This window comes from Anoplophora glabripennis, unplaced genomic scaffold (genome assembly GCF_000390285.2).
Source record: "Anoplophora glabripennis isolate ALB-LARVAE unplaced genomic scaffold, Agla_2.0 scaffold258, whole genome shotgun sequence".
Classification (NCBI taxonomy): domain Eukaryota; kingdom Metazoa; phylum Arthropoda; class Insecta; order Coleoptera; family Cerambycidae; genus Anoplophora; species Anoplophora glabripennis.
The window spans coordinates 260,513-287,757 of record NW_019416390.1 but is presented as its reverse complement, the minus strand read 5'-3'; the positions used below and the strand labels follow the sequence as shown (position 1 = coordinate 287,757).

Genomic DNA, 27,245 nt, shown 5'->3' with positions numbered 1-27,245 from the left:
TATATTTTTTTACACCATCAGAAAGTAGAGATTTCAACGAAGAAAAAGCCCACCGACGTTTTTAAAAAAGCAGATATTTTGACGTGAGAATTTTCGATTGAAAATTAGGGTGCTTTTTCGATATTAAGTAAAAATAAGGTGAAAAAATAAATATTTCAAATCAAAAAAATTACAGCGTGTTTGGGACATAAATAGGTAAGTTTTCACCAAATTTCGTGAAAAAAATTTTTTTTTGTAAAAGATAAAAATAAAAAACCAAAAACTTGGTTATTTGAATTTTTCACATAAATTTTGAGGATATGTGAAAAAAGTGTAAATACAAAAGTTGTAGATTTTTTTATTACCTACAACTTTGTCATTTAACTTTCTTCCATAAGACTTGTAGTTTTTCTGGAAATCAAGGGAAACCGTTTTTTACCCTTAAAAACTCACCCCCTACCCCTTCCCGACCTCAGATCGCCCGTAAATTATTTTTCCTTTCATTTCTGTTTCTTTCTCTTTCTTTTCCAATGGGTTTCATCCTACTATAATTTTTTTTGGTTTCAAAAATTATCGACCCTGGTCTATAGCTTGGCATTAGGAAAAAAAATTTCGAAAAATTTGAAGGTTGCCATGAGCAACTGTTGAAATTACAATATGTAATTCTGTAATTGGCTTAAAATGACAGGTGTAAAATTTCGAGTAAAGTAAAAGTACATAGGTATAAACATAGGTAGATCTATTTATTTTTTAAAGGTACCTATTATTCTTGATTATGTCTTAAGCAGGTAGAGAATATAGTAAGCACTATTATTCCAGGGAACACATTCAGCAAATTCGACGGTAACAAGATAACTTTTTACCTTCCAATGAATAAAAAGTGGTTGGTCATGTTGAGCCTTCTTGTGGCCTTCAGTAGTCCGCGTACGGTCAGACCCTCACAAAAACAGACGACCACATTAGCGTTAGAGTCCTGTTTCAAGTTGAGGACGACCTTCTCGAACACCTCTTCCGCCGCATTGCTCAGCACCGAATCCTCCCTAGCTATGCAGACGTCCTCTTCTCCTGCTAGATCTCGAAAGGCTTGAATGCCTGACTGACCATAATTTTCTGAAACAAAACAATAGGGGATGGAAATTAAGATTGCATTCGTTTGTGGCACGAGATAACAAAGGCCTTACAGGGATGGTGGTATTGTAAGATAAAGGAATCCAATTAATTACAGCTGTACTTCTTGGTGAATGATAAATAGCTTTGCAAAGTTTTTATAAAAATTAAATTCCATTAATTTACTAGCAATGGTCAGGANTAATTTACGTCTAGAGATAGACATTAAATCTAACAGGTAAGGTAGTCGGATTTTTGTAATTTTTGATATTTATGGTACGTGTAGTTTGGACCTTGAATAACAATTTTTCGAAGTAGTTCGACGCAACGTTCATAATTTAACGAGATAATCGATTTTGAAGTTTTACTTGACAACTAAATCTACTAGATGTGACATATTCCTGTACTGGGAGCGTGGCCTAATAGGTAACGTTCGGAACTGATAGTCAGTAGATCACTAGTTCGAGTCCGTCGCGTGACATTTTTTTTTCATAACGCACCATATGGTATTTTATTATTTTTTTCATCTCGAAAATTATGAACAACGAAATATTATAATAAATACTTATGTATATGTAGGNAAAACGAAAAGAACCCTTTTTATTAAGAAAATAATTATAATAATATAATCGTTAGTTAGACCTCTTTCAGGCATTTCTGCCTTTTTCCAATTACGTAATGATTTACAGATTTAGTTATAATATATTTTGACAGATCGGACATTGATACGGTCCAAAATGCATATAGATAATTTAATAAAATTTAACTAATTAGGCCGTGCGAGGCCTAATTACCCATGGACAATGTTATATGGTAGGCCGTGACAGTAACAGGTAATGTAATGACAACATTGTTATTGTTTGACAATGTATATTATTATTTAATTAAAATGGTTTACACAGAAGTAAAGAATTGAAATATTATAGGAATTAAAATAGAGTAATGTTTTTCTCCATACTCTATTTTAATTCTAAATAATCTTTCAATTTTCTACTTCTGTATTAAATAATAAAACAAACTGTCAATCAATAACAATGTTGTCATGACATTACTTCCTGTCACTGTCACGACCTACTATATAACATTGTCCATAAGTAATTAGACCTCTAGTGGGATTTAGTTAAATAACTTATACGCATTTTGGACCGTATCAATTGTTTAATTTTAGAAGTTAGTTGGTTTAGAGTAGTTAGTTTAGAAGAATATCGTATATATATGTTCTAATTGATCCAAAGAAATTGATCGAAAAAGAAAAATTTCAAAAAGTTCAAATACAGTTGCTCTTTACAACGAACACAGTAGGATATGCAAAACAGCGTTGTAAATAAATTGTCCCAGGTCAGTCAGCATGTGCATTCAGATAATTATACTGGGTGTTCAAATTTACAGATATAAAAAGTATATGAAGCCAGTCTATTTGAAAACTATAACTTTCCCAAATACTACTCTACTACCACTATTTTTTTTATCCAAATTTAGAAAATTTATATTAACGACTTTTTATTTGCAATCTAATAATACTACATTACTCTACATTATGCAAATTCTCACTCTGTACCAATATTAACCAAAATCTACTAATTTTTAAATTTATGTTAAAAAAAACAAAATAAAATGCAACAGGTTCTACGTTTTAATTTTATTAATCTTATTNAATTTTCAAAATATTATTGCCGATAGATAATACTCCCTGAATTTCATGAGGGTTGTTAGTAGGTAAGGGCACTAGTTTGCAGACATAATATAAATTTCTAAATTTAAATTAACTTTGCCTAATTTTCCCATATAGTATCTACCACATGATTAGCGTTAAAAACTGCCTCCCCTTCTGATATACAACGAGAGTTTTCGTTGGCATAATATGTAAATAGGAAATGTATTCCACAACGGATAAGTTCATAGTTATAACCTAATAAAATGTACATTAAATTGTAATGCTATAGACAAATAAAGTAGACATAAATACTTGCCTTGAAATTTATTTATGAAATATTTGAAACTTATAAAATAACACAAAAGTCAAATAACCCCAGTTTGATAACAAAATTACTAATAATAATGGCAAATAAGACAAATGTTGTTCAAATGAATGTGTAAACACGATCAAAATTATCGCGGATACGCATTTTGGGCTATATCAATGTCCGATCTGTCAAAATATATTATAACTATATCTGTAAATCCTTACGTAATTGGAAAAAGGCAGACATGGCTGAAAGAGGTCTAAAAATTACAAGATGTTTTATTTTCTTAATAAAAAACCTTCTTTTCCAACAGGAAACGTTCTATCCAAATATGTAAAAATATACAAGGTGTTCCATTTAACTTAACAAAGTTGAAATCCGCGACCAATTTGTTTGGACTTCATTTGTTTTTCTACTACCATTTTCGAAAAATTCATAAAAACTCGTGCTTTTATAAACTTTTATATTTCACATTTTTTATAACTCTTAAAACAAAAAAAGGGGGGGGGGTCAAAATATAGTGAATCACCCTTTGCATGCTTTCTTACTGCCTATGAAAATCTAGACAACCTATCTGAAAATTAGTTATTTTATGTATTATGTTATTTAATACACCTAGAGTTTATATTTAACTAACATGTTCACTGTAAAATAAAGGTCGATCGCGGAAAAATCAGTTTTCGAAAATTGCGCATTATTATTGCAAATAGCGATGGATGTTGATGAAATTTATAGATAAGACGGTCAATCCAATGACCAACATGTGTGCCAAAAGCCGATTCGATTGACTGTGAAATTGTTACTCCAGGTATTTGTTAATTAATTTCATTCGTTTTTTTTTTTGCAATGATTAGTTTACTTACTAAACGATAATTTTAGAAGTTAGTTAGTTTAGAGTAGTTAGTTTAGAAGATTATCGTAGATATAGGTTATGATTGATCTAAAGAAACGTATCGAAAAAGAAAAATTTCAAAAAGTTAAAATTAAGTTGCTCTCTACAACAAAGTAGGATATGCAAAACAGCGTCATAAATAAACTGTGCCAGGGTCACTCAGCATGTGCATTCAGATATTTATACGGGGTGTTCCAATTTACAGATATAAAAAGCAAGTCAGTCTATTTGGAAAATTCAACTCTACGACCACTATTTTTTTTTGGATCCACATTTTTAAAATTTGTATTAACGACTTTTTATTTGCAATCTAAACTACATTATTCTACATTATGCAAATTCTCACTCTGTACCAATATTAACCAAAATCTACTAATTTTTAAATTTATGTTAAAAAAAACAAAATAAAATGCAACAGGTTCTACGTTTTAATTTTATTAATCTTATTTATTCTGAATTAATGTTACAATTTGCAGCTGTGATCATTGTTTCTCGTACGTTTCACTATTCTTCTGTTCTTTACACTACGACATTTTACTCCAAAAAACTTAAAAAGGTGCATACATAAACATTTTTTCAACATATGATGATGTTGAAGCCCTGTCTGATTTCTAAACATTGTGAGATGTTTTAACTTTCACATGTTTTTTTTTAACTTTAATTTTAGCTTTACTATTTTATTCATACCTATTGCCCTACGACATATTTTGTGTAGACTTCATATTTCTGGTGGTGTTAAAAACCGCGTAGAGTAGTTTCAAAATCTCATCTCATCTCAATTCTTCTAAGCACGTTGTGAAAACATTGACTCATAATTAGACCACGTGCCTCATTACAACCAGAAATAAACTAAGGCGCTCGGGCATCAATAAAGTCAACTGGCGAACGTTCGTTATATATATTTTTATTGCTTAAATTAAAATAATAAAGAATATGGCATTTTATTATGATATTTGTAATCGGATCAAAGGCTTGTTTACGCTACGAGAGCTCGATATAGACTGTGAATAATAGATGTAATGTTTTTAGGACGTAGAATAATTTAGGCGACGGTCGGAATTATGTTTGCGCATATGAAGATCAAAGTTCATAAGATTTTAAAACACCTCTACATCCGATGAACTCTACAATCATTGTACACCGGTCGAGAGCCGGGAGGAGTAATACAATGTTGCCACGTGTTTGTGGCGATCTGTTACTTTCACCGACGGTGTTGTCTTTTAAGTGCCTTTAAATGTATTTCATTAGTATTTTTCGTATCCAAGTAAAATATGGCGGTTTACGAAAACGGTAAAATGGTAGGTAGGCTAAAGTCGTATTTTCTATGCGATGAATGTGCACAATTGGTAAAAATTTTTGATTAATTTATTGAACATGTAAAGAAACTTGAAAGACGTATAACAAAAGTTGTGCAGTTTGTAGTGTCCATGCCTCAGTAAAATTTTAATAATTATACAGGTACACACAAATATTTTGTTGGAATGAATATTTGAAACATGTTATTTAATTCAACTTCACGCAGTGGCGTAACATATATTTTTTAGAAAAGGGTCTCGAAGATATAGTTGGCCGTTGGTTTTTTGTACTGACTGAAATCGCAGCAAATGATGTAGGTCCCCACTAAAACTCCTCATTTCAAATTAAAAAAAAATCCCTTTACGTATCTCCGAGATATGCCTGAAAACCTTTTTATTTTTTCAACTTCAACATCCTGTATCTGGAAAACTAAGCGTTCTTGAGCAACATTTTATGGGTCTTTTTCCCATTAATTTTCGTCGTAGAATCTAGTGGTAAAGGTTGGCCCATTCTTTAACGGACATCCTGTATATAAGTAGATTTTTTGGATTAAAGTGTGTTTTCATTTTTTTTACAAGACAATAATAAATTATGCATAGGACGATGCACTGCAAGCTACTTCGGTGAACGCCACGCCGCCAATGTCTTCTACTTGTCGAATGCGGTTAATTCCAAGAAAGCGACGCAGTCTTCTGGGAATTCTATCTCAATACATATCGTACGGATTGTAATACAAATGTATTTTGTACTGCACTTAAAATTCCGAATCAGGGTAGGTAGTTACGTCACCATCGAAGAAAGATGGAAAATAAAAATAAGACGATCTCAAGCCGCTGTTTTACACGAAATTTAACGAGGTATTGTCTGGAAATAGTTACCTGTATTCTGTTATTCCTTACAAAAGCACACTTCACCTTGAGGACACAGAATTGTACAAAGAAAGGGAACTGATTACAAATACGTACATTCACTATTTTAACCCTGGAAACCGTTACTGAACTCTTGTCGTTAGAAGGAGTAATCTGACTGCCAACATTATGCTACCAAGCTAAATAGACCGATTTGTCCCAGCTCTAATGCCTTTTACCTTAGCAGAGTTACTAAATCTACTGCCTTAAAATACAAAGGATCTCGTACAATGAACTGAGCTACCTACAAACTCCAATTACCTACAACAATTCTCCATTAAATTTTGTTTCATTTTCGTTCAATACTTTTGTAACATAAATTGAATATTTAATATCAATTAGTATTAGATTAATGGGGCATTCCATACTAAATCACTGAGGTCGTGACCCGGCTTTTTCAATTTTTTTTGGTATTGTTTAGTATCTATTTACAGTACCTTTCATGATTTTTTTTCATATTTTTATTTGAACCCCTCAAGAAGTTATGAACATTTGAATATTTTGCATAAAAAATTTTCAAATACCAGTAACTTGGCAAAAACTAAAGATATCATAAACTTTTTTCCTTTTATGCGTTTTGAGATGTAATTTTATAAAAAAAATGTAAATAATACATTTTTAGTTATTTGAGGGGGTTTCTGATTTTTAAACCAAAAAAGTGCTTTCAGAAATAAGAGTGGCGTTAATTTTTGAAAAATTCTCAAAAAAATCAATATGCAAATTTATAAGACTGGTTCTAGTGTGGTCCAAGCGCCACTTATGTGTAGTAAACTTATTTGAAAAAAAAATGAGTCATCGGTGCACTAATCGTTATGATTGATATTGATTTAAATAACAAAAATAAAATTATAAATTTTAATGATAAAAACAAGTTACGGCATTTAAAAACAAGCAAATAAAAGCTCAGCACGAGTATCAAATGGACGCCGCAGCTGCATTTTGTTGTTCCAAAGTAGTCATTAAGAGAATTAACAACTACATGGGTCAGATATGGCGCTTTGATCACTAGTGGGGATATTTAATGGAATAATATAGAAAATAAAATTCGTCAAGTGTTCTAGAAATTGACTTTTTTATTTCGTTGTTAACCTATCTATATACATATATAAATATTTTTACTAAACGAAATATTTAATGAATATCGAATATAATAATGAACAGTTCATTTTTAATGTTTGCTGATGATTTGAAAGTATTTAGAACTGTTAAAGATTCATCAGAAGTTTTTTTTCTTCAAAAAAATTTGGATAATTTAGTAATCGGTGTAACCCTAATGCCTTACATTTAAATTAAAAAAAATGCCTCAAGATTACATTTTCGAAATCTCCTTCTCATTTGAGTTTTCATTATACATTAAATAACACGGTATTAGAGAATGTTAATCAAGTGAGGGACCTTGGTGTCATTTTTTGATTGTATAGTGTCCTATTGTACTCACATTGAAAATACTGTTTCAAAATCTTTAAAGGTGCTGGGATTTGTTCATCGTGGGTACTGGTATTGACTTCTCAGTTTATAGTCTCAAAATATTGTAATGATCTTTAGTTAGATCCATTTTAGAATATTGTTGTATTATCTTGCCTATATGTCTACATGGGGCATGTAGACATATATTCAAAAAAAAGTTAAACATAAACCGTGTACAAATTATCTTAAAACGTTAGATTAATGAAATGATTGAATGAATGAAAATTGTCAAAATTAAAATTTTTTTATAAAAATGCTATATGCATTCCATTTAAAAAAGCAGAAGTCTGTTTATTGTGGCACCTTCTTGGGTTCATTTTTTTAAAATATACCTAATTTATACATTGGCGTTTGTTCTATCATTAATTGGCATGCGAGTTAATAAATGCACAAGCAGAGCACTTTAAGTTTTTTGTAGATTTCAATAAAAATTTAGTGATCCCAAGGAAATAATTTCGTGGTATTAGCACATTCGCCAGAATCTACATTAAATGGAACTCTTAAATATGTTTTTTGTGCAACCCTATAATGTAGTGTCATACGACCCTTAAATACATAATTATTTTCAAATTCACAAAAGGTCATAAATTATTAAGGATGATATTAACATTAAATATACATACCGGGTGTTCAAAAAGTTTGGATCCTCTATCTCAGAAAATAGTGCTCAAACAAAAAAATGGACCTTCAAGGTCATTTAGAGGTCATCCTAAAAGTTTAAATGGAACCGTATATTTTTGACCCGGAAAATGGAAAAAGTGGAAATTACGTTCGGATATGACATTGACCATTACCTTCAAGGTCGTTTACAGGTCAAGTCGATTTTTAATAAATGACCCGATATTCTTGACAGCGGAAATTGAGTGAGCGTAAAATTCAAAAATGACATTCTTCACTGTTTGGTAATCCGAGATATTTAGCAATCAAACGGGGTATATGCTCAGTTGTATCCATTCTAACAACTTATTTTGTTATATTGAAAGTACACGTTAATTGGCAATGCGTTTTAGCCGATGAGCGTATTTGCGATTAAATTATAAAATGAAGATTGGTAACAGTAAAAGGAAAAGTATCAGGAACAGTTACTATTAATGCAGCATTTTTTTCTAAATTTTGTCATTTTTACAAATTTATCTCGTTGCAATGATCCCATTGCCAAAACTACTTACAATTACAATAAATCCTCGCGCAATGAATAATTTTCAATAGCTTCATTTAGAAACATATTAATTTCCGTATGTGTCAACAACGTTTAAATTCTTTGTCAGACAGACAATCTAACGATTTTTCTGCAGAAAGATACCAATTCGGAAATCACGAAAACGATATGAATTGATGTAAAAACGATTAACGATTGGTGTGCTTCAAAAAAAAAACAAAAATATCGTCCCTCTTATCACGTAGGGCATATAATCTAAGAAATTGATATACACATACGCCTCTACGTTATAATAGGGACAATATGTTCCTTGCTTATTTTTCAAAAAAGGTAAAACATTTAAAACTGTCGAGTCGTTCATAGAAATATTCCGTGCATGATTACAGTTTTATTGATTGCTTTAATTACACCTGCAAAATTTAAATATGCAAATTTGAAAACGAGGCATCTAACAATACGTATTTAATGAAGGTAATTTTCATGAAATAAGAGTGGAGTCACTAATAGCACTCCTCATATTAGGTTGAAGCAATATTTAGCATTGCCTGTGCATGCAGAAGAGGTAATATGCTGATAATGATATCAAAAACCAGTAAACCTTGAACTTTTGTTATTCTTAAGTCAGCATCAACAACACACGATCGACACTAATGGAAAGTGTTCTGCCCAGCCGATATGTATCCCCAATTATCCAATCCACAGGAGAATACAAGTCATAAATTTAGACCATCATCAGCCAGTAGGCTTGCAGATGTGTGAAAATATGTTATAATGTTGCAGACGTATAATGATTGAAAGCCGGTGGTAGAATCCTAATGTAGGAGAATCAATCAATTGAAATCAAAATTTCGAACCAAATTTTGCGCAAATGAATGGTGATTAAAATACTGATGCATTTACTGATATACCTTTTAACTGAAATCGTGCAATAAAATCAAACAATCTGCATAGGCTCTTATAAAAGCTATTTTTTACACTAAATCATACGTAAAACACTAATTCGGAGAGGATCTGGATAAATAACTATTATTTAGAGGCGTAAACACATAATTTAAAAATTAAATTTTCTTAAATGTACTTTAATAAACATCAGTTACATACAGTTACATATATACATACATATCAGTTACGCCCACTGTTTTTAAATGTTTTTTTAACAACTCATTTGTAATGATTCTTTAATTACTTACCAGAACTTTTAATTAATCAGGGCGTTTAAACTTTTTATCGAGCTGTTTATTATTAACTTCTAACCCTACAACGTTCTGGAATCACTTGTGGTGTTTCAAAATACGTCAGAAAGACTATATTTCACGAACGGGTGAAAAATAAGTCTGCCAAGAATGATGGCCAACGACCGAATTTGCAGGATCCACTAAATCAAAGTTGAAGATTAACAACAATGCTTGTAGGCTCTGAAACGTTCAATTATATTTAACAAATGCTAGTATATAAAGATTTTTTATAACTGAAACTTTTGTTATAAGCATATTGCATAGTTTTTTATGACTTCGTCGTATTTAAAAAAATTGCTATAGTGTCCCTGTTTCCCGATATGTACAATGTGGCCCATTAAGAACCAGAAACCTCACTCACATTTTTAGGAACCCACCACTGTCCTGTCTATATATCATGACAGGAACATTTGGCGAAACAAAGATAGCATTACCTTCATAACAGCTATCTCCCTCTTCGCCTTGTAACGCGCCCAGCCGTTGAGAGGCTACTTCCAGTATTATATGCTCGAAGGGTTGGTTACACAATATTTTAGTTAGTGACCCTACACGATGGGTAAAGTCAATATTCCCATGGGACCAATGCACATTTATGCTTTTATCCGGTTAAATTTACTTTATAAAAAAATTCTGTACACTAAAAGGTGTTTTGTAATAAACTGATTGTGCTCGAAAAAAGGACATTTTTTTAATTAAATTTTTCCTGTCCTACACATTGTTCTTTCTATGGGAAAATCCAAAAAATAAAATAAATAAAGAACGAATTAATGATTTACATGACATAAAGGACAAGATAGTGAACAAAGATACTAGCAATGAGGTGAGTATTATAAAATAAGAAACTGAAAACATATGCACGACGTTGTTTCATGGTAATCTCGACTGTGCAGTTTCAGTAAATATATCAAAATAGTGCAAACTATTAAAACAAATATGATATGACAAATTCAAGAAACAAACATTTAGAGCATTCTATTTAAAATAAGCAAAAGTTCCGTTTATCTTCAAAATGTCAATTGTATTATTTGGTCTATACCATTTTTTCCCACATAGACGTGATACAATTTTTTTTATATAAATAGTTGCGCAGTTTCTGGAGTGCAACAATTTTCGCTACTAATTTTTCCTTCCAAGTTATCTATTTCAAATTTAATTAAAGCTGGTGTTTTATAACGAAAGAAATCGCACTTTTAGTAAGATAATGATGGAACAAGGAAATCCATTTAAACTATAAAAATGTTACAATACAAAGAATTTTTCATAAAAAAACACTCACTCCCTTAACTGTTATGATAGAATAGGCTCTACAAAAATGTACTATTACTGCTTGTTGCTAGAATAGGCAGTTTCCAAGATAAATGATAAAATATCGGACTATGTATTAAATGTTTAGACTCTTATCTATTACATACATTTTTAAATATAACTTGGAAATCATTACCTCAAACAAGTACTTTATCACTGGAATTTTCTCAAACATTTTCATTTCAAATAGGCACCTATTATTAAAATTTCTATCTAAATTTTCGCTTACAGAAGGATAAAATCCCATTCAAACTATTCATCTTCATTAAATTTCCATTATATTATATTTTACATATTTATAGGTTTACATCAGGAAAAGAGTTCTGTAGCTGAGTCTTGGCAGTTGAAATTAATTGTGTGGTATAATATTGTAATATTTTAATAGTTTAATGTTTTATTCCGTATATACAAATTTTATGGTTGGTCTTAGCCAAGCTGCGCTAGGACAATTAATTTCACTAAAATGTGTAACAGAAAATTATTTCACGTAGCTACCATAAAGTTCTCCAGCGGACAGTTATAGTTAAAGTTAAATCCCTGCAAAAACACTGAGTATATTTCTAACAAGAATAAATCAGTTTTTACGAAAAGGTTAATCTAGTACAACCATACTACAATATAAAATGAGACGGAAATAAAATTATTTAATTAAGGTGGCCACCTATATATACCACCAAATATTTATTTATTCATTTATTTATTTTGTTTATGACATACACTACCCTACAGTGACTGACTAATAAGTTCACGTCACAATGAGTTCATAACGCTGTGGGACTTGTTATAAAACTTATATTTTTTAAAGATTTTTTGGTTTATTTTACATTATGAAAAATTTTAAACTATAGCTAAATAATCGAAAATTTTTATTATTATTTTTTATATGCACAATTATGTAAGGAATAATTTTTATTAAGTAATATTTTTTCTCTCTGCCTCTGTTAAAACAAATTTCAAAATATATACATAATTTATAGGCCAATCAATGGAGATTTTTTGGCACACTTAAATATTATAGCAAATTTCATGTATTACCTTTTGAAAAATACTTAGTAAATGAAAACCCAATAATTTCCCCACCAAAGTCGTAAACAATTTTTTTTAAACAATAAAAACTACAAAAAAAAAATAAATTTGTTGGTTTTTTTGTTAATATCTCGAAAAATAATTATGGAATCTTCTTACTTTCAATAAGACTTTTGTAGAGAATAAAAAAACCTATAAAATAGACCTTTTTTCAAAAATTCATAACTCCGTCTTTGAAGCTGGAAAAGCAATCTTGCGGAAAATGGCAGATACTAATATGTAGTTTAATCATGTGCAAGATGGTTTCTGTCCGATACATAGTTTTTGCACAATTGCATTATAAACAAATTATGGTCTTTTTTGTACAGGGTTAGTCACTATAATCTGACAACTTATTGTGAGTTTATTATTGAAATTACAAAATAGCTTTTGATACTAAAGTTTTAACTTTTTTTATGAATTTTTATAATATAGTATTAGAAAAAACAATTGAATGATGGAAATCACTAAATTAAAGAATTTTTTACTGAAACACCCTATATATTAGTACATAATTAGCTTCGTTAAATTTTTCTCATTTCAAAAATATATAATATGTTACTGTTTGATTCAGGACTTTTCGACATATTTCAGTTTAAAACTATTTTTGAAAAAAACAGGAGGAAATTTATGTCTGACGGGTCGCAGTGCTATGGACGAGGCACCGCGGAACAAACAAATGGCTTTGACAGACGTTTATTTATCGTCATTAATTTATTTTCTATAACAAACTATTTTAACAAAGAAATAGTGTTTAGTGAGAACGAAAAATTTGAAGTTATCCGTTTATTTTATGATAATAATAAAAATTATTCTTAACATTAACAAACCTTAACTTTAACAGAATTTTAATACCTAATAAATAAAAACCAACTAAAACACAAATGGCCACAGATGCTCAATGTGACCGCCATTATTATTGATGCTCTTCGTATAATCCTCATTAATTTTCAGACTGGCATATAGTATGAAATGGAAATTAAATTCACTTAAATTTTGTATGCATTGATCAACCTTATGACTTAGTTCATCTAAGTTTACACTAGTTTTCTTATAAACCTCGTGTTTTAAGTAACCCCACAGAAAATTGTCCAAGGGTGTAAGGTCTGGGCTATTTGAAGGCCATTGAATATTTACTCCATTATCAATCCACAAATCAAACCTATTATTTAAAAAATTTCGTACTGCTCTGGTTCTATCCGGAGGCCTCCGTCTTGTTGCCAAATTAAATTGGTATAGTCGATCAGCGGCAGGTCTTCCAATTTGTTTTCTATTTGAATCTCAAGAAAATGCAAGTATCTTTCCCCAGTCAAAGCACCTTCAGAAAATAGGGGACAAATGTTTTATTTCTCAATATATCGCACCAAACATAAAACGATGTGCGTCTTTGACTTGGAATTTCCCTACTGCAGTGAGGATTTTCATTTGCCCAGCTATGAGTATTTTTTCTATTACAAACGCCAGCAGCCGGCTGTTGTAAAAGTCGCCTCATCAGTCCATAAAATCTTTACAAAATAGTTTAGGTCGCCATTTTTCAAGCGCAGCATTTCTCCACAGTGAGTGGGTGAGTTTTTGGATCAGCATAGTTTTATAGGGGCAGTATTTATATTTATGTAACGTTCTAATAATTTTACTTTGGCTTATTTCTAACTGTCTTGAAGCATGTACGGTGAACTTTTGTGGCCTTTCTACAATAATTTAATATTTGAATTTACCATGGTAAACCTGAAATGAATATTTGCTTATCTTGAAAATATAGTAATATAGGTAGTTAGTTCTAATTCTTAATTTGGAATAATTGTTCGTTTCTGTCTTCCAAGAGATTTTATTTCTCTAAAGCGGATGGATTGCTAAAAAATCTCAGTAATTGTAAATCTATTCTCCAATTTTGCCTTTACTCTATATAGGTAATGCATCTGTACTGTTAATTTGTCAGGAAGATTTCGCTATAATTGGGTCGTTTCGAAATATTGTATTGAAATATATTATTCCACTTCATACCTAAAAAATATATTAGGATTATTTTCACCTTGTAATTAATTACCTCTTTTTTAATCCTTCAAATACTAATTTAAAAGTCACGTCCGCGTGAAATATAGTAAACGGAAACAAATTAGAGTGAAGAATTTCCTTGCATTCAATCAAATTGTGAGTAACCTTTCGTTCCGTCCTTAATACATGTCAATTTCGTGTTAAGCGGTCTCTCCCCTATTCGTAGATTTCCTTCTGAAACACGTTCCATTATGAAATGTATATACATTTTAGCAGTAATTGTAAGGGAATTATTTATTTGAAACAAAAACAGGGAAAGCATTTTCTTCTAAAAATATTTTTGGAAAGCAAAGCGTAAAAAAGAGTTTTTAAGAGTACTGCGGAATAAAATCTTTCCAGCTGCCTTTGTCCGTAAGCGATAAATATATTACACTGATATTGTCAAAGCAGAAAATTAGGTAAAAAATAACATAGTGTAACTTCAAACTCATTTATGAGTGAAATTATTTGAATTTTGATTTTAACAAGGAAATGAGCTTAGGGGCTATCCATAAATTACGTAAGTGTTTTAGGGGGGTTCAATTTTTTCTTACGATTTCTTACAAAGGGGGGCGGGGGTGTCAAATTCCATCTTACGTAATGTTTTTTAAATTTTTGAATATAAAAAATCTAAAAAATTAAGCAGAGGTATCGATTAGATCTTTGTGAATTAATTTTATTGCATCACAAACTAGCAATATTTAATCATACAATTAAGAAAAGTTGAGTAGTGAAAGTAATATGGAATTGAACCATTTTGTAAGTATAAAAGATGTAGTCTCCATACAGACAAGCGTCATATACAGTATGTCCAGGGTTACAGTGGAAAAGAGGGAAAATATTTTTATTTATCATTTTACGAGAAAAAGGCATTCTTAATTAGAATTTTTGCTTGTTTTTAAAATGCGGTTGGCATAGAGAACTTTCATCATGTATATACAGGGTGATCAGAAAATCGGTAACTATAAAAATCATTCAAAAATAAAATATATTTTGCTCATCATTCAAATATAATTGGTATGAAGAACTTTTTTAGTAATTTTTATTTAACTGCATATTTCAAATTGAGAAAAGTGTTATTAAAAGTTTAGAATTATTCAAACACACCTCCACCATAGTTCGCACACGTTTGTATTCCATAAATAAGATCTATCACTTTTAATTATGATGGTTGTTATCAAATTCTTTTATTTTCCATGCCATACATTTTAAAGCTAACAAAAATTTTAATCAAGAATGCTTTTTTCTCGTAAAATATAACTGTAAATGTAAACTGTAAACGAAATGTAAAATAACAATACAAATGTTTTACTATCCGTTTCGATCAAAGTAGGCCGATTCATACACAAATTGAAATTATAATATAAATTTCAATTCTAAGCAACTTTCCTTTATATATTTCCGTATTGTTAAAAACAAAAGCTTGATCGATTTTTATACAGGATGTTCCTAAATATCATGTACATAAGGGAGGAGGTAATTCTTTGGATTATTTCATGACTAAAAATTCATATGAACATAGGTCCGCAAACGCTTCGTTACCGATCTACAGGATATTGAAATTTTAAGATCTTTTTAGTTTTTTCTCTATAGCTCCCACAGTTTTTGAGATATTTAGTTCAAATTTGGAATATAGGTTACGCTATAGGGCTTACATCATTTAGCATGCCAAATGGTCGTGATATTCTACAGAGTGATATTTTTTTCGGGGGTCATGCCTCCTTTTCTTCCCCAGAACTTTTGTGCGATGCGCCGCTGGTAGATTATAAAATCATAATTCAATTTTATGTTTTGTTGAGAAACTTTTTGGTCTCTTATGACTTTTTCGTATCTACGACCGTTATCGAGAAAAAAAAAATAAAAAACGATTTTGTATAATTCGTTAGATGAAATTGAAATTCTTAAAATGGTCCAGTAGGCTCTGGATTTATTTGCATAATCTCTTGTCAATAAAATACATTAATAAATTGCAAAATCTTCGATTTGTATAAAAATTACGTAAGATAAGGGAGCGGTAGGGGTTGCGAAAAATCTTACGATTCCTGACAGGGGGGAGTGGAAGGGTCAAAAGTCCGTATACCGATGGGCATATCTGTTCTGTCAGACAACAAATACACTCTTAGTTGTAATAATTAAGAATTGATGTATTTTAGTTAGTATTAGTTTCTTTCTGTCAAAAAAGTATAAGGAATTTTTCATTTAAAAATTCCACGTAAAGTAGATTTAAATTTCGTCTTTGATGGAAAGTTATACTGTACTCTATACTTTCTCAAGTAGTTTGTTTACAACTGTTAATTTTCTTAGTCATCCTAAAGTGTGTTTCGTGAACAATTTTACTACTTTTAATTAAAATAATTACGTAACATTAATAAGATATTTTACATTATTGTGAATGATTTAATACAGTTTTTAAAATGTTTCCGAGTAGCACTATTGAAATGTAGGTACTTATTATTGCGCCCGTTTTTAATAATTTTGTAATTTGTCCTTTCAATTTCTGTCTACAACCCATAACTGCTTTAGACGATTAATAATTTCTCGTTAAATTTAAAGTTGAGGTTAAGTGTGTTCATCCCATCATCCTTCATAACCTTAAGATTAATTACATTTGGCGTTGTTACGTTACAATCACGAAAGTCAAATAATTAAAAAAGTTGCAAAAATCCGCCTCTCTTGGAAGCAATTACAATTAGAGTTTTTAATGTAGAACATTTTTATACTAATGGTATTACAAGATGGCTGAGACTGAAAAGAATGGAATCTGAGGAACGGTAAAAGATGCAGGGTGTTTTTAATATTGTAAGGGGAAAAAGTCAGTAACGGAATGGTAATCGGACTATTTTTTTTTTTTTTTTCGTGAGTGGAAGGAATAAACAAGATAAATAATTTATTAAGAAGTGTAATCACAGAATATACCTAGTGTTTATTAAAAACTTTCTAGTATAGTGTTAATGCACAATCTGTAATGGTGTATTCTATGCTACAAATCAATAAAAGAAGTTCTCAAAAATAACGAAAACGCTTTGTTTTCGGGATAAAAGTTGTTGAAATTAAAGTTGAGTTGGTACACAAATTTGCTAAGTATTGACTAAAATACTGGAAGATGCCGTCAATAAGATGCCTAGAATGTCGATGCAATGAATATTTTGGAAACTTCAAAAATACATTCCATTATTGTATGTATTTCAAGCAAAAACTATGTATGTATATATATTTATTTTTCTTCGAAAAACGAGCCTTATTCCAATGCATTTCAAAATAATGCACCAAAAAATTACAATTGCAATTTTGCCAAAACTAATGGTCCGATAGCGCCTTTGTGCACAAATAATCCGATAGAGCTTTTGTGCACACTTAAAGTGCATACAATTCACTACTTTTGTGCACAGGGTCAGCTCTACAATTTAAAATTTGGAAGAGTAATGAATATTTAAGAAAACGCTAAATTTTCCGATTTTTCCGGGTTTTTTTAGTTTCTAATTATCCGATCGGATGGATCGACCTCTCATTTTATTCGTATTTCGATTCTCTACAAATTGTCTCCATATAGCATTCGTAAGTAAGTCTCCATATAGCATTCGTAAGTTTAGATTTTATAAGCAAAAAACTAAAAAATGCGTTCTTTGTACAAAAATGTGTATAAAAAATTAGTTAAATTGGAGTAAGAAACATATACATCTACATACTGTCTTTTATACGATGTCCGTTTGCTACTAGTATTTTTGTCACAAACAAAACCTCTATTGATTGACCTATAAATCAACTATCATACATCAACTGGACCAATTAAACCTGATCTAGAATTTTCATGGGCATACCCAGCGAGCAGGTCGTTTTTTTTGTAGAAGAAAATATCACCCTATAGTTTGTTTATGGTTTTTATATAATATTCAGATAAATCGACTTTTAGTGGGTTTCTCTGAATTTATTTAAATTCTTTTGATATTGAATTGTTGATGTTTGCTAAAAAAAATAGTGTAATTTTTTTGTCTACCATCACATTGTACATATGGGGTTCAACTTACTTCAATTAAGAAATGCAAATAGTTGAAAGTTTGTGAATATTATTTATCATGTACAATGCATCTAATACATAAGTGGCTACATAATTGTCTTTGCAGATGAACAATAAAACTACATTCTTTTTTTTTAGAAATACAGTACCACCTATAGCAGTGTATTTTCCCAAGAAACAATACCGTAGAAAAAAAATCTACTATACTTAAAACGAAAAAATATTTAATCACAGTTCGTTGTAGAAACAGTGAAAAATAAAAAAAATAGTGGTTGTAAGAGAATTCCACAAACTAGAAATTAAAAAATTCGTCTCACATTACAAAAAGTAATTATTATTTTTATTTAATTTCCACAGTGAAAAGAAAAAATGTTTAATAAATAAACCTTTGCACAAAGATTAGTCAAAAAGTTGATTTAAAAATTTAGTTTAGTCTAACCAAAAATATCTCATGAGAAATTAGATAACTTACAACACAATAATCACTAAAACACATCAAACAGTTTAAGTTTCAAGGAACTCTCTGTTTTCGTTATCAAAATATTTGTCATCAAAATAATTTAAAAGTCAATTGTGACTGATCTTTTTTATGCAAAGGGTTATTTATTTATTTTCTTTTTCATATTAGTTTGGCAGAAATACGCGATTAAATGAAAAAATAACCTAAAAATGCCATAAATAAATAATTACAGACAATATTTAAAAATGTTATAGTTTTGAATGATGACTACGTAGAATCACAAGTCAATATTCATAACGTCATAAATAAATACATACATATTTTCAATTGGTTATGTTGTTTTTGTTTGGATATCCCTTGCTAGCTAGCAGATTTAAACAAATATTTCATAGTAAATAGAACATCAGAGTGTGGATGAGATATAACCTACAAAATGTGTTATATCTTAATTAAGATAGTGCTAGATCATACGTCGGTCGCCTCGTCTATGAAATACTGATCAGAACTAATAAGTTCGTAACAGGTCTATGTCTGGTGGTTCTACAGACGATACTGCGAGTGTAATTGAATGCTAGATGGGGCTTTAGTCTGCAGAACAATTATTGTTTCCCATGATATCTTTAGTTAAAAGTTTCGGTATTTATAGATAAAATTATACGTATCACTTATATATTTGAAATAATATTTAGCTACTGCTTTCAGTAGTAGAAACGTATAAATTTTGTTCGGGATGGTAATAACGGTTTACCTTTGGTTTTAGCTTTGAAGGTTCAATATGAAATTCACATCTGTTCATTAAACATACATCCATCCATCCGTAAATGTAAACGCGACTTGAATTTATTACTTACTATACATATATACCTACACTAAACTTCGCTAAATTGATTGTGCATTATAAAGTTTGTCCATATATCTGGAATTATAATATATATGTATATTCGAGGTTTCGAAATCAGTTTTTTAAATATTTACAATTTGATGTTGTTTGTTGTTAATTGCATACAATTTGAAGCAGTAGTTGAATTTAATAAAATTTATTAATTTATTTTAATAAAAAAAACTGAAGGTAATACTGCTTAAACTGAAATTCGTTAATATTAATTTGTTAATAACAGAACACACTCTTTAACTGAGTGAGTGTGAGTTGAGTGTGAGCGACAATTTTCACATCCAAAAACCAGACCTCACTTGCCCGAAGGTTTTTGGTATGTAAAATCTGGATCCCGCGTTAGAATTGCTCCTATACGTCACGTTTCCGAGGTATCCTAACCTAAAAGTGAAAAAAAAAAACGTTTTTTGCTATATTTGAGCTTATATCACAGAGCGAACATTTTTTTTTCTAAAAACGAATCATGCCCTCTGAAACTATCACTCTTACCCTTCAAAACGCTTGTATCAGACTTGAAAAATCTTTTTTATTTGCGGAGATATCATTGAATGAAGTTAAGTACTTTAGCGTTTTCATAACAGTGGTACTAAAATCGAAAAAAGTCAAAAAATTTACATGTTTTTTGGGTCGCCCAATCCGAATCTGACCTCCAAATTATTCCATATACCAGGGCTGGAAAATCCAGATGGTCCATCTGCCTTTACATGAGAGCGACAAGTAAAGTAAAGAAATCCGTGCGATAGACAAGGATAGCTATAATGAAGACGTTTCATAATCCGAATAGTCACGGCCCATTTCGGGTTAGAAGTGGGAGTGACTATTCAGATTTATGAAACGTCTTCAATTTAACCATCCTTGTCTATTGCACAGATTTCTATGACTTACTTTATCGCTCTGACGTAACGGCCGATGAAATGGAACCAAACTTAAATTAATAGGCCTTATATTATATTTTGACCGCATAACCATGAATTAATTCAAATTTAATACAGTAAACACCCCAAAAAATATCATGCTAATAAAGCTGCAAAAAGTTAATTAAAAAGTATCGATACAGTAACCAACTTACTAATCAGCAAGCATTGACTGAGACGTTGGTAATTAAGGACTAAAAAACTTCCGAAATAATTTAATTTTCACCGACAATTAGTAAACTACGGACGAAAAAATCTAATTAGTCTATCATTAAGGAACTGAAATGGGAAATAATTAAAAAGCAGTGTATACTATTTCAGTATAATTATACTATTTGTTTTTGATCACCGTAAAATCTTCATCGCAGAAGCATTAATGGATTGGAAAGATTGGAAAAGCTATTATGGATTATAAAAAGAAACTTAAATAGGGAAATTGCAAAAGCGATTTAGAGGATAGATTTGGAACTAAGAGCTTTATATTCCAGTGTTTAACATAGGAAGTTAACGTCTTTCAATTTTAGTACAATTACTACTATTTTATCGTAAGTTATTTATTTGTGGCATAATCTTAGTTTTTTTTTCAACCAAGTTGTTTTTAACCAAGGATTATTTTTACAGAATTGTTATTATCTAATTGAAAATCTTTAAACTGAAAAGAAAACAGATAAATAAATAGGTAAATAAAAATATGCTTCCACCTTAGGATCATAATTTGTGTTTCGAAGATTAATCCATTTTAATTTTAAGTTGATCATTAGTTTGTTATTCGAAAATTTTACAGAAAAATAATCTGTAGTACTTGCTACAGTGTTAAAAAGTGGTCAGAAGGTATCTAAAAAAATAACTTGCTTTGATTTAAATATGACGAACGTTGTTAAGGTTATTTTTAAATTATATCAAGGTTATGCAGGATGTAACTTTAAGTGGGTGTAAGTTTTTTAGGTGTTCCTCTGAATATGAATTTGAAATTCTTTTTTTTTAATCAAATAAATAGTCGACATAATTACTTAGTTTTTTAGTCCACTGGGCGGCGTAAACCGGGGCATCCGGAATTTGTGTATTAGTGCACTATCAACGTTGCCAGTTGTTTCTAAATCAATCTGTTGTGAAAATTGAAAATGAAAAATAATTTGGTAAAACAGATTGCTTTTGTACAACTTAGCGAGGTGTCATTTTAAAGCCACCAGGAATAACGAAGACGATACCAGATAAATAAAGCCTACTTATTTATAAGTAGCAAATAAGAAAATGTTTTTCAAGTTGGTTCAACATTATAGCATGCCCACCTTGTAATATTCATGTGTTTGTAAAAAGATTGCTGGCAACTCACTGTGCACGTGACAGTGCGGGTCAACTGTGACAACCATACAATCGGCCATTTTATGTCTGATCCAGCGTCGACGGTTAGAAGTTATAATAAAGATATTGAAACAGGAAACTATTTGTTATTAAATTTCAAACGAACTCCGTACCCTGAGATCCACATAGTTAAAAGTGAGAGGTTGCAATATTTAATTATTATGCGAGCCTTGAACACCAATACGCTAATGTTGGACGGTAAGAAATTCAGTGAATGAGAAATTAGAACCATATATTTCAAACTCGAACCTTAGCCACAAAACTGCAAGTGTTATAAAAATCCGTGAGTTGTTCATTTCATTTATTTTATTTTATTTGTTTTTTATTACTGTTTGACTTTTTTGCTAGGTTACTTGTTAAATACTGTTTCATAGTTTATCTTATTTAAAAGATTAAACATTTTGTGGAATTATAAAGTTCAACAAAATCAACGCGCTCCAAAGAGCAGTACCTCACGGCGAGTGGTGTCGAAAGAGTGACCGCAAAATCCGCCCGTTTTTGCGTAGTGTGTAGCAAGAACGGGGAAGGTTGTACAGAGGTCTCCGCGGGCTTAAATTGATCGTCATGAAAAATCTAGGTGAGCATAATTCGATTTTTCCAATATTTGCCCGACTTACCCCTACTTAAGGGGTGGAAACCACCCCTAAAACAAGAAAAATGAGAAAATAGTCGATAAATTCTTGGTAAAATTGGGGGAATTTCACATGGCAAGAGTAAAATCAGGAATGTCCTTCTAAAAATGCTCATGATAAACCCACCCCCCGCGTGGGGGTAAAACAAAAGATCGAATTATGGGGGCCCCATCGACCATTTTCTCACGTTTCTTGTTTTAGATTGTTTAGATTTTTCATGACGATCAATTTAAGCCCACGGAGACCTCTGGACGACCTTCCCCGTTTTTGCTACACACTACGCAAAAACGGGCGAAAAAATGGGTTTTTTTGCGGTTACTCTTTACTTTTTTTATAACCTTTCCTTTAAATATGATATTTGACAACAATGCACAGCCCAGTTCCCAATTATGCATGCGCTGCGAAGAAGCGCGTCGAGTTTTGAGGTTACACTGGCTTGTGCAACAATGGGGTACGAAAATTACTAAAAAAATTAAGTTTTCACCACGGAATTTGAAAAAATAAACTATTAATACTTGTTTCTAAAGATTAAAGGATAAATCTGACCCCCACTCAAAGTTACAGTATATCAAGCTACTAAAGTGACCCATTATCTCGAGAGGGTAGCTGGCAATCTCTTGCGCTCTATAACTTTCCGCTTTTGAATACTTTTTCAAATTATTTGGAAGAGTAGTTTGCATTACTTTAACATAATTAATTAATTAGTGTAGTGTTTAGTGTTTTCTTAAGTGGCATATGCATTTGGTAACACGAAACTGGAGGACAGTGTTCACATACGCAATAGCAGGATAAAATGCATTACAGCCTTTCACCTGTATACGAACAGGTATCCTAAAACAAATGTACCTCAGTCTTAAATTTTTACGGCAACTACAACGAGGATGTGATACTGGTACTTTATAATCTAGAAGTGGAATAGACAACAATTATTTATTTACAAGTTTGCATTACGTTCACAACACGTCTAGAGAATTTAAAACCCACATGCAGTAAAACTCCATTTTCAGCATTGTTTTACTTTAAATGTTTGGGGAAGAATTGTGGACGGTTGTTTAATTGATCTATTTATTTTACCGAATAGAATGAATGGTATGGTCTTCTAGCTACCCGACAAAGAATATGGTTTTTGCATGATGAAGCGCTTCTTCATTTTCGTCTAGACGCAAAGAATTTTCACGATGAGGGATATGATTCTGCAGCGTGATGTTCCAGTCTCAATTTCACATATCTTTTTTCTGGAGGTAGGTACTTGAAAAATGTTGTCTATCAGACATAAACAGAAAACTTGGACGAATTGTGCGCTCACATCACTACTGTTGATAGTACTTTATATGTTCACAGGACCAACAAATGGAAAAAATATTTACATTAATGTGTCAAAAGTGAATCCTTCGTGCATAACTGTTATCAAAAGTCTTTTGGATAATAGGTATTTCAAAGATCTTATAGACAGATCAGGTATATGAACTTTTTTTACAGATTCAATTTAAACACAGAAATGACGGGAATGGGTTTCCTCTTTTGAGACTTTGTCTTCGAGATATAAATCATATAAAGAAATTTTGCATTTTTTAATTAATCAGTTTCATTTTATGGCTTTGATTTTTAAAGTTTATATCGTAAGGAAAAATTTATAATTTTTTACTTGAAATAACCATATTTCTGAACATTACATCAGAAGTCAAAAAAATTAGTAAAGTGTAAAATATTGGGTGTTAAAATTAAAAAAGAAATTTGAATTATATCGTAAATTCCCTGCGGGATGTAAAATATATAAAATAAAATTTGCAATGAAACTATACTTTATCAGGTTTTTGGTAGGTGTAACAAATCTTTGTTTCCATATCGTTGCCATGCTATTGGTCGGAAGATAGGGTTTCTGCCTCGAACCAGTAGTCCAGTTTTCCACATTTTGACCAATTACTCAGAAAAATTTGTTTGGGAATCACTTATAATATAGATATAAAATTTTCCAAAATTCTTTTCTATCACTTGCAAATCTTGAGACTCCTAATTAATTAAAATATTACATATACAGGTAGTCACTGCGAGGAATTTACAATGTTTCACATTTAAACTGTAAAGGTTGTCCCAAAATTCACGTAATTAATTTTGATAGAAAACAGGTAGGTATTTGATCAAAAATTGTAAATATATACGAGATAGGGTTATGTATCGAATAGCATATCTGGTAAATGACCTCCATGGCTTTGCTGGCACATACGCACTCTTGTCGAAATTTTCCACCACCGTTTTACTCAAATGTAGCTGAATTTCGTTAATACAGCGCTCAATTTCCTCCTTCACCGTGGACTGTTATGGGCTTGTTGGCATAACCCTTACCCTTAAAAAAAAACCCAAAGAAAAAAGTCCAACGCGGCGTTAAATCGCATGATCTGGGCGTCCAAATTTGATCACCAAAACGGGAAATAACGCGAACAGGAAATGACTCATACGGTAACTAAAATGTTTCTCGGGCTGTATGGTATGTGTCACCATCTTGTTGAAACCATATCTTGTAATTTAGGATAGGAAAAACTGGATTTTCATGTGGCAATAGCAAGCACCATTAACTGTTATTGCCTGATCAGCCGCATTTTCGAAGAACACAGAGCATGTTGTGGATGCATTTGTTTCTCAACAATCACTCCTAGATTTTCTGAACCCTAAATGCAACAATTTTGTCGATTAGCGAAGCCATCAAGATGAAAATGAGCCTCGTCGCTGAAGACGATTTTGTTCGAAAAATCACCATCCACATGTCGTTCCATGATCCATTCAACGAACTCTCTTCGCTCTGCCTGGCCAGAGGCTTCAATTAAACTTTGTAATCATGAAGATGCAAATCTTTCATAGGAATACGCTGTAGAGAGCTTCTCGAAATTTCCAGTTCTTGACCACGGTGCCGACTTGATGTTCATGGACAAGACACTCTCATGAACTTCTTCAACTTGTTGAAGCATCTTCATGCTTACAAAGTTCAGTTGACTCGAGAATTGACCACACAGGGTGAAGACAGTTCGTTGAATGGATGATGGAACAACTGGATGCTGATTTAACCCTGAACTGTCAGCTGTCATGCTGTCCTTTTTTTTTCGTTGGCAACACTTTACCGCACAAATGGCGCAAAATTTAGATATTGCGTGAATTTATATCTTTAGTTTTAGAAATACTTAGTGCATTCTGTAAAAGATAAAAAAGTCAATAACTTTGAAGTACCAAGTAAGTTGCATAATAGTAAATTTTTCCCATCAGGCATAAATAACTATTACATAACATGAATATCAAAAGTTAAATTATTATGGATATACCTATACAGGGTGTTTCAGTTCGAGTGAATTAAACTTTATCCACAAATAGAACTCAATAAATAATTCAGAATTGCCTTATAAAGCAAGGGTTTAAGTCTTAACTTTTTCACTGTACAGGGCCATATTGGTCGGTTGTTAAAATCATATTATTTACGAAATCTTTGAAATGCTTATAACAAATTGATTCAAATTTGGTGTGATGTTAACATTTGCACATGTGCATAATTTACTGTAAAATTTACAAATTTTTGTAGGTCAGTGGCCTAGGAATGGGTAGTAAAACGGGATTTTTTTACCGCAATTTCTACGCCAATGACCTAATAATCATTTGGGATTCAGTTTTAGATTCCGTGGACAAACTGTCCACCTACAAAAATTAATAAATTTTACAGTAAATTATGTACATATGTAAATGTTAACACCACACTAAATTTGAATCAATTCGTTATAAGCATAGCAAATATTTAATAACCGACCAATACGGCCCTGTACAGTGAAAACGGTGAGAATTGTAAGATTCGATCGACTTACCTGTAAGGAAGATCAATCTCAATTATTTGAGCATCGTAGTTCTTCTATGATTCATGTTGGTAGGTCTCACTTATACATGACGCGCGCACAGGTTTAAAGGAAAAAAGTGTTTCGTAACAGTCCGTTACTACTTATTGATAGCCAGCCAGTTCATTTATTTGTGCCGCACGTGCAGGTCCTATTTGTTTTGTGTATCATTGTGCCTTGTGTAGTGCATTTATCCAAAGAAAAGAATTTCCATGAATCCAAGATAAATCACACGTAAGGGAAATATTATATTAATTATCCATTTCAGAAGATGAGAAGGTATTTCATTAAAATTTTTCTGTTAGCCGCCCTTGACTTGATAATACTAGCTCGTATACTATGGTAGACGCAGAGCAGAGTTTTTAGACTAATTGAAATGCAAATTCCACCTTAAGTGGATTGTCTAGCTGGTCATATTGTAGTTGTTTTTAATTGTTTTGAACGCGAACATTTGTTTGCAGAATATACGGTCGTTTTAACCGTCTTAGTAGGGCGTAGCCGCTTTGTTTTTTTGCCCGTATTCCATGCGACATGTAGAGAGTGGTTTTCACTCCGCTTAAATGGAAAGTCTAGCTAGCCATATCGTAGTTGTTTTAACTACCTTGCCCGCAAACTTTTTGTTTGCCGAATATTTGGGGCAGTACGGTCGTTTTGACCGTCTTAACAGGGCGTAGCCGCTTGGTTTTTTGCCCG

At 31.3% G+C, this 27,245-nt stretch overlaps 1 protein-coding gene across 1 annotated transcript in view; it reads right to left on the bottom strand.

The window, feature by feature from the left end:
* The window catches only part of LOC108905276 (metabotropic glutamate receptor 1), a 148,402-nt gene that overhangs the window by 105,536 nt on the left and 15,621 nt on the right, over window positions 1-27,245 (bottom strand). The window contains exon 2 of the mRNA XM_023454406.1: window positions 843-1,089. Coding sequence (XP_023310174.1) covers window positions 843-871 — 29 coding nt within the window. The 5' untranslated portion in view covers window positions 872-1,089. The remainder of the gene's footprint in view (window positions 1-842; window positions 1,090-27,245) is intronic.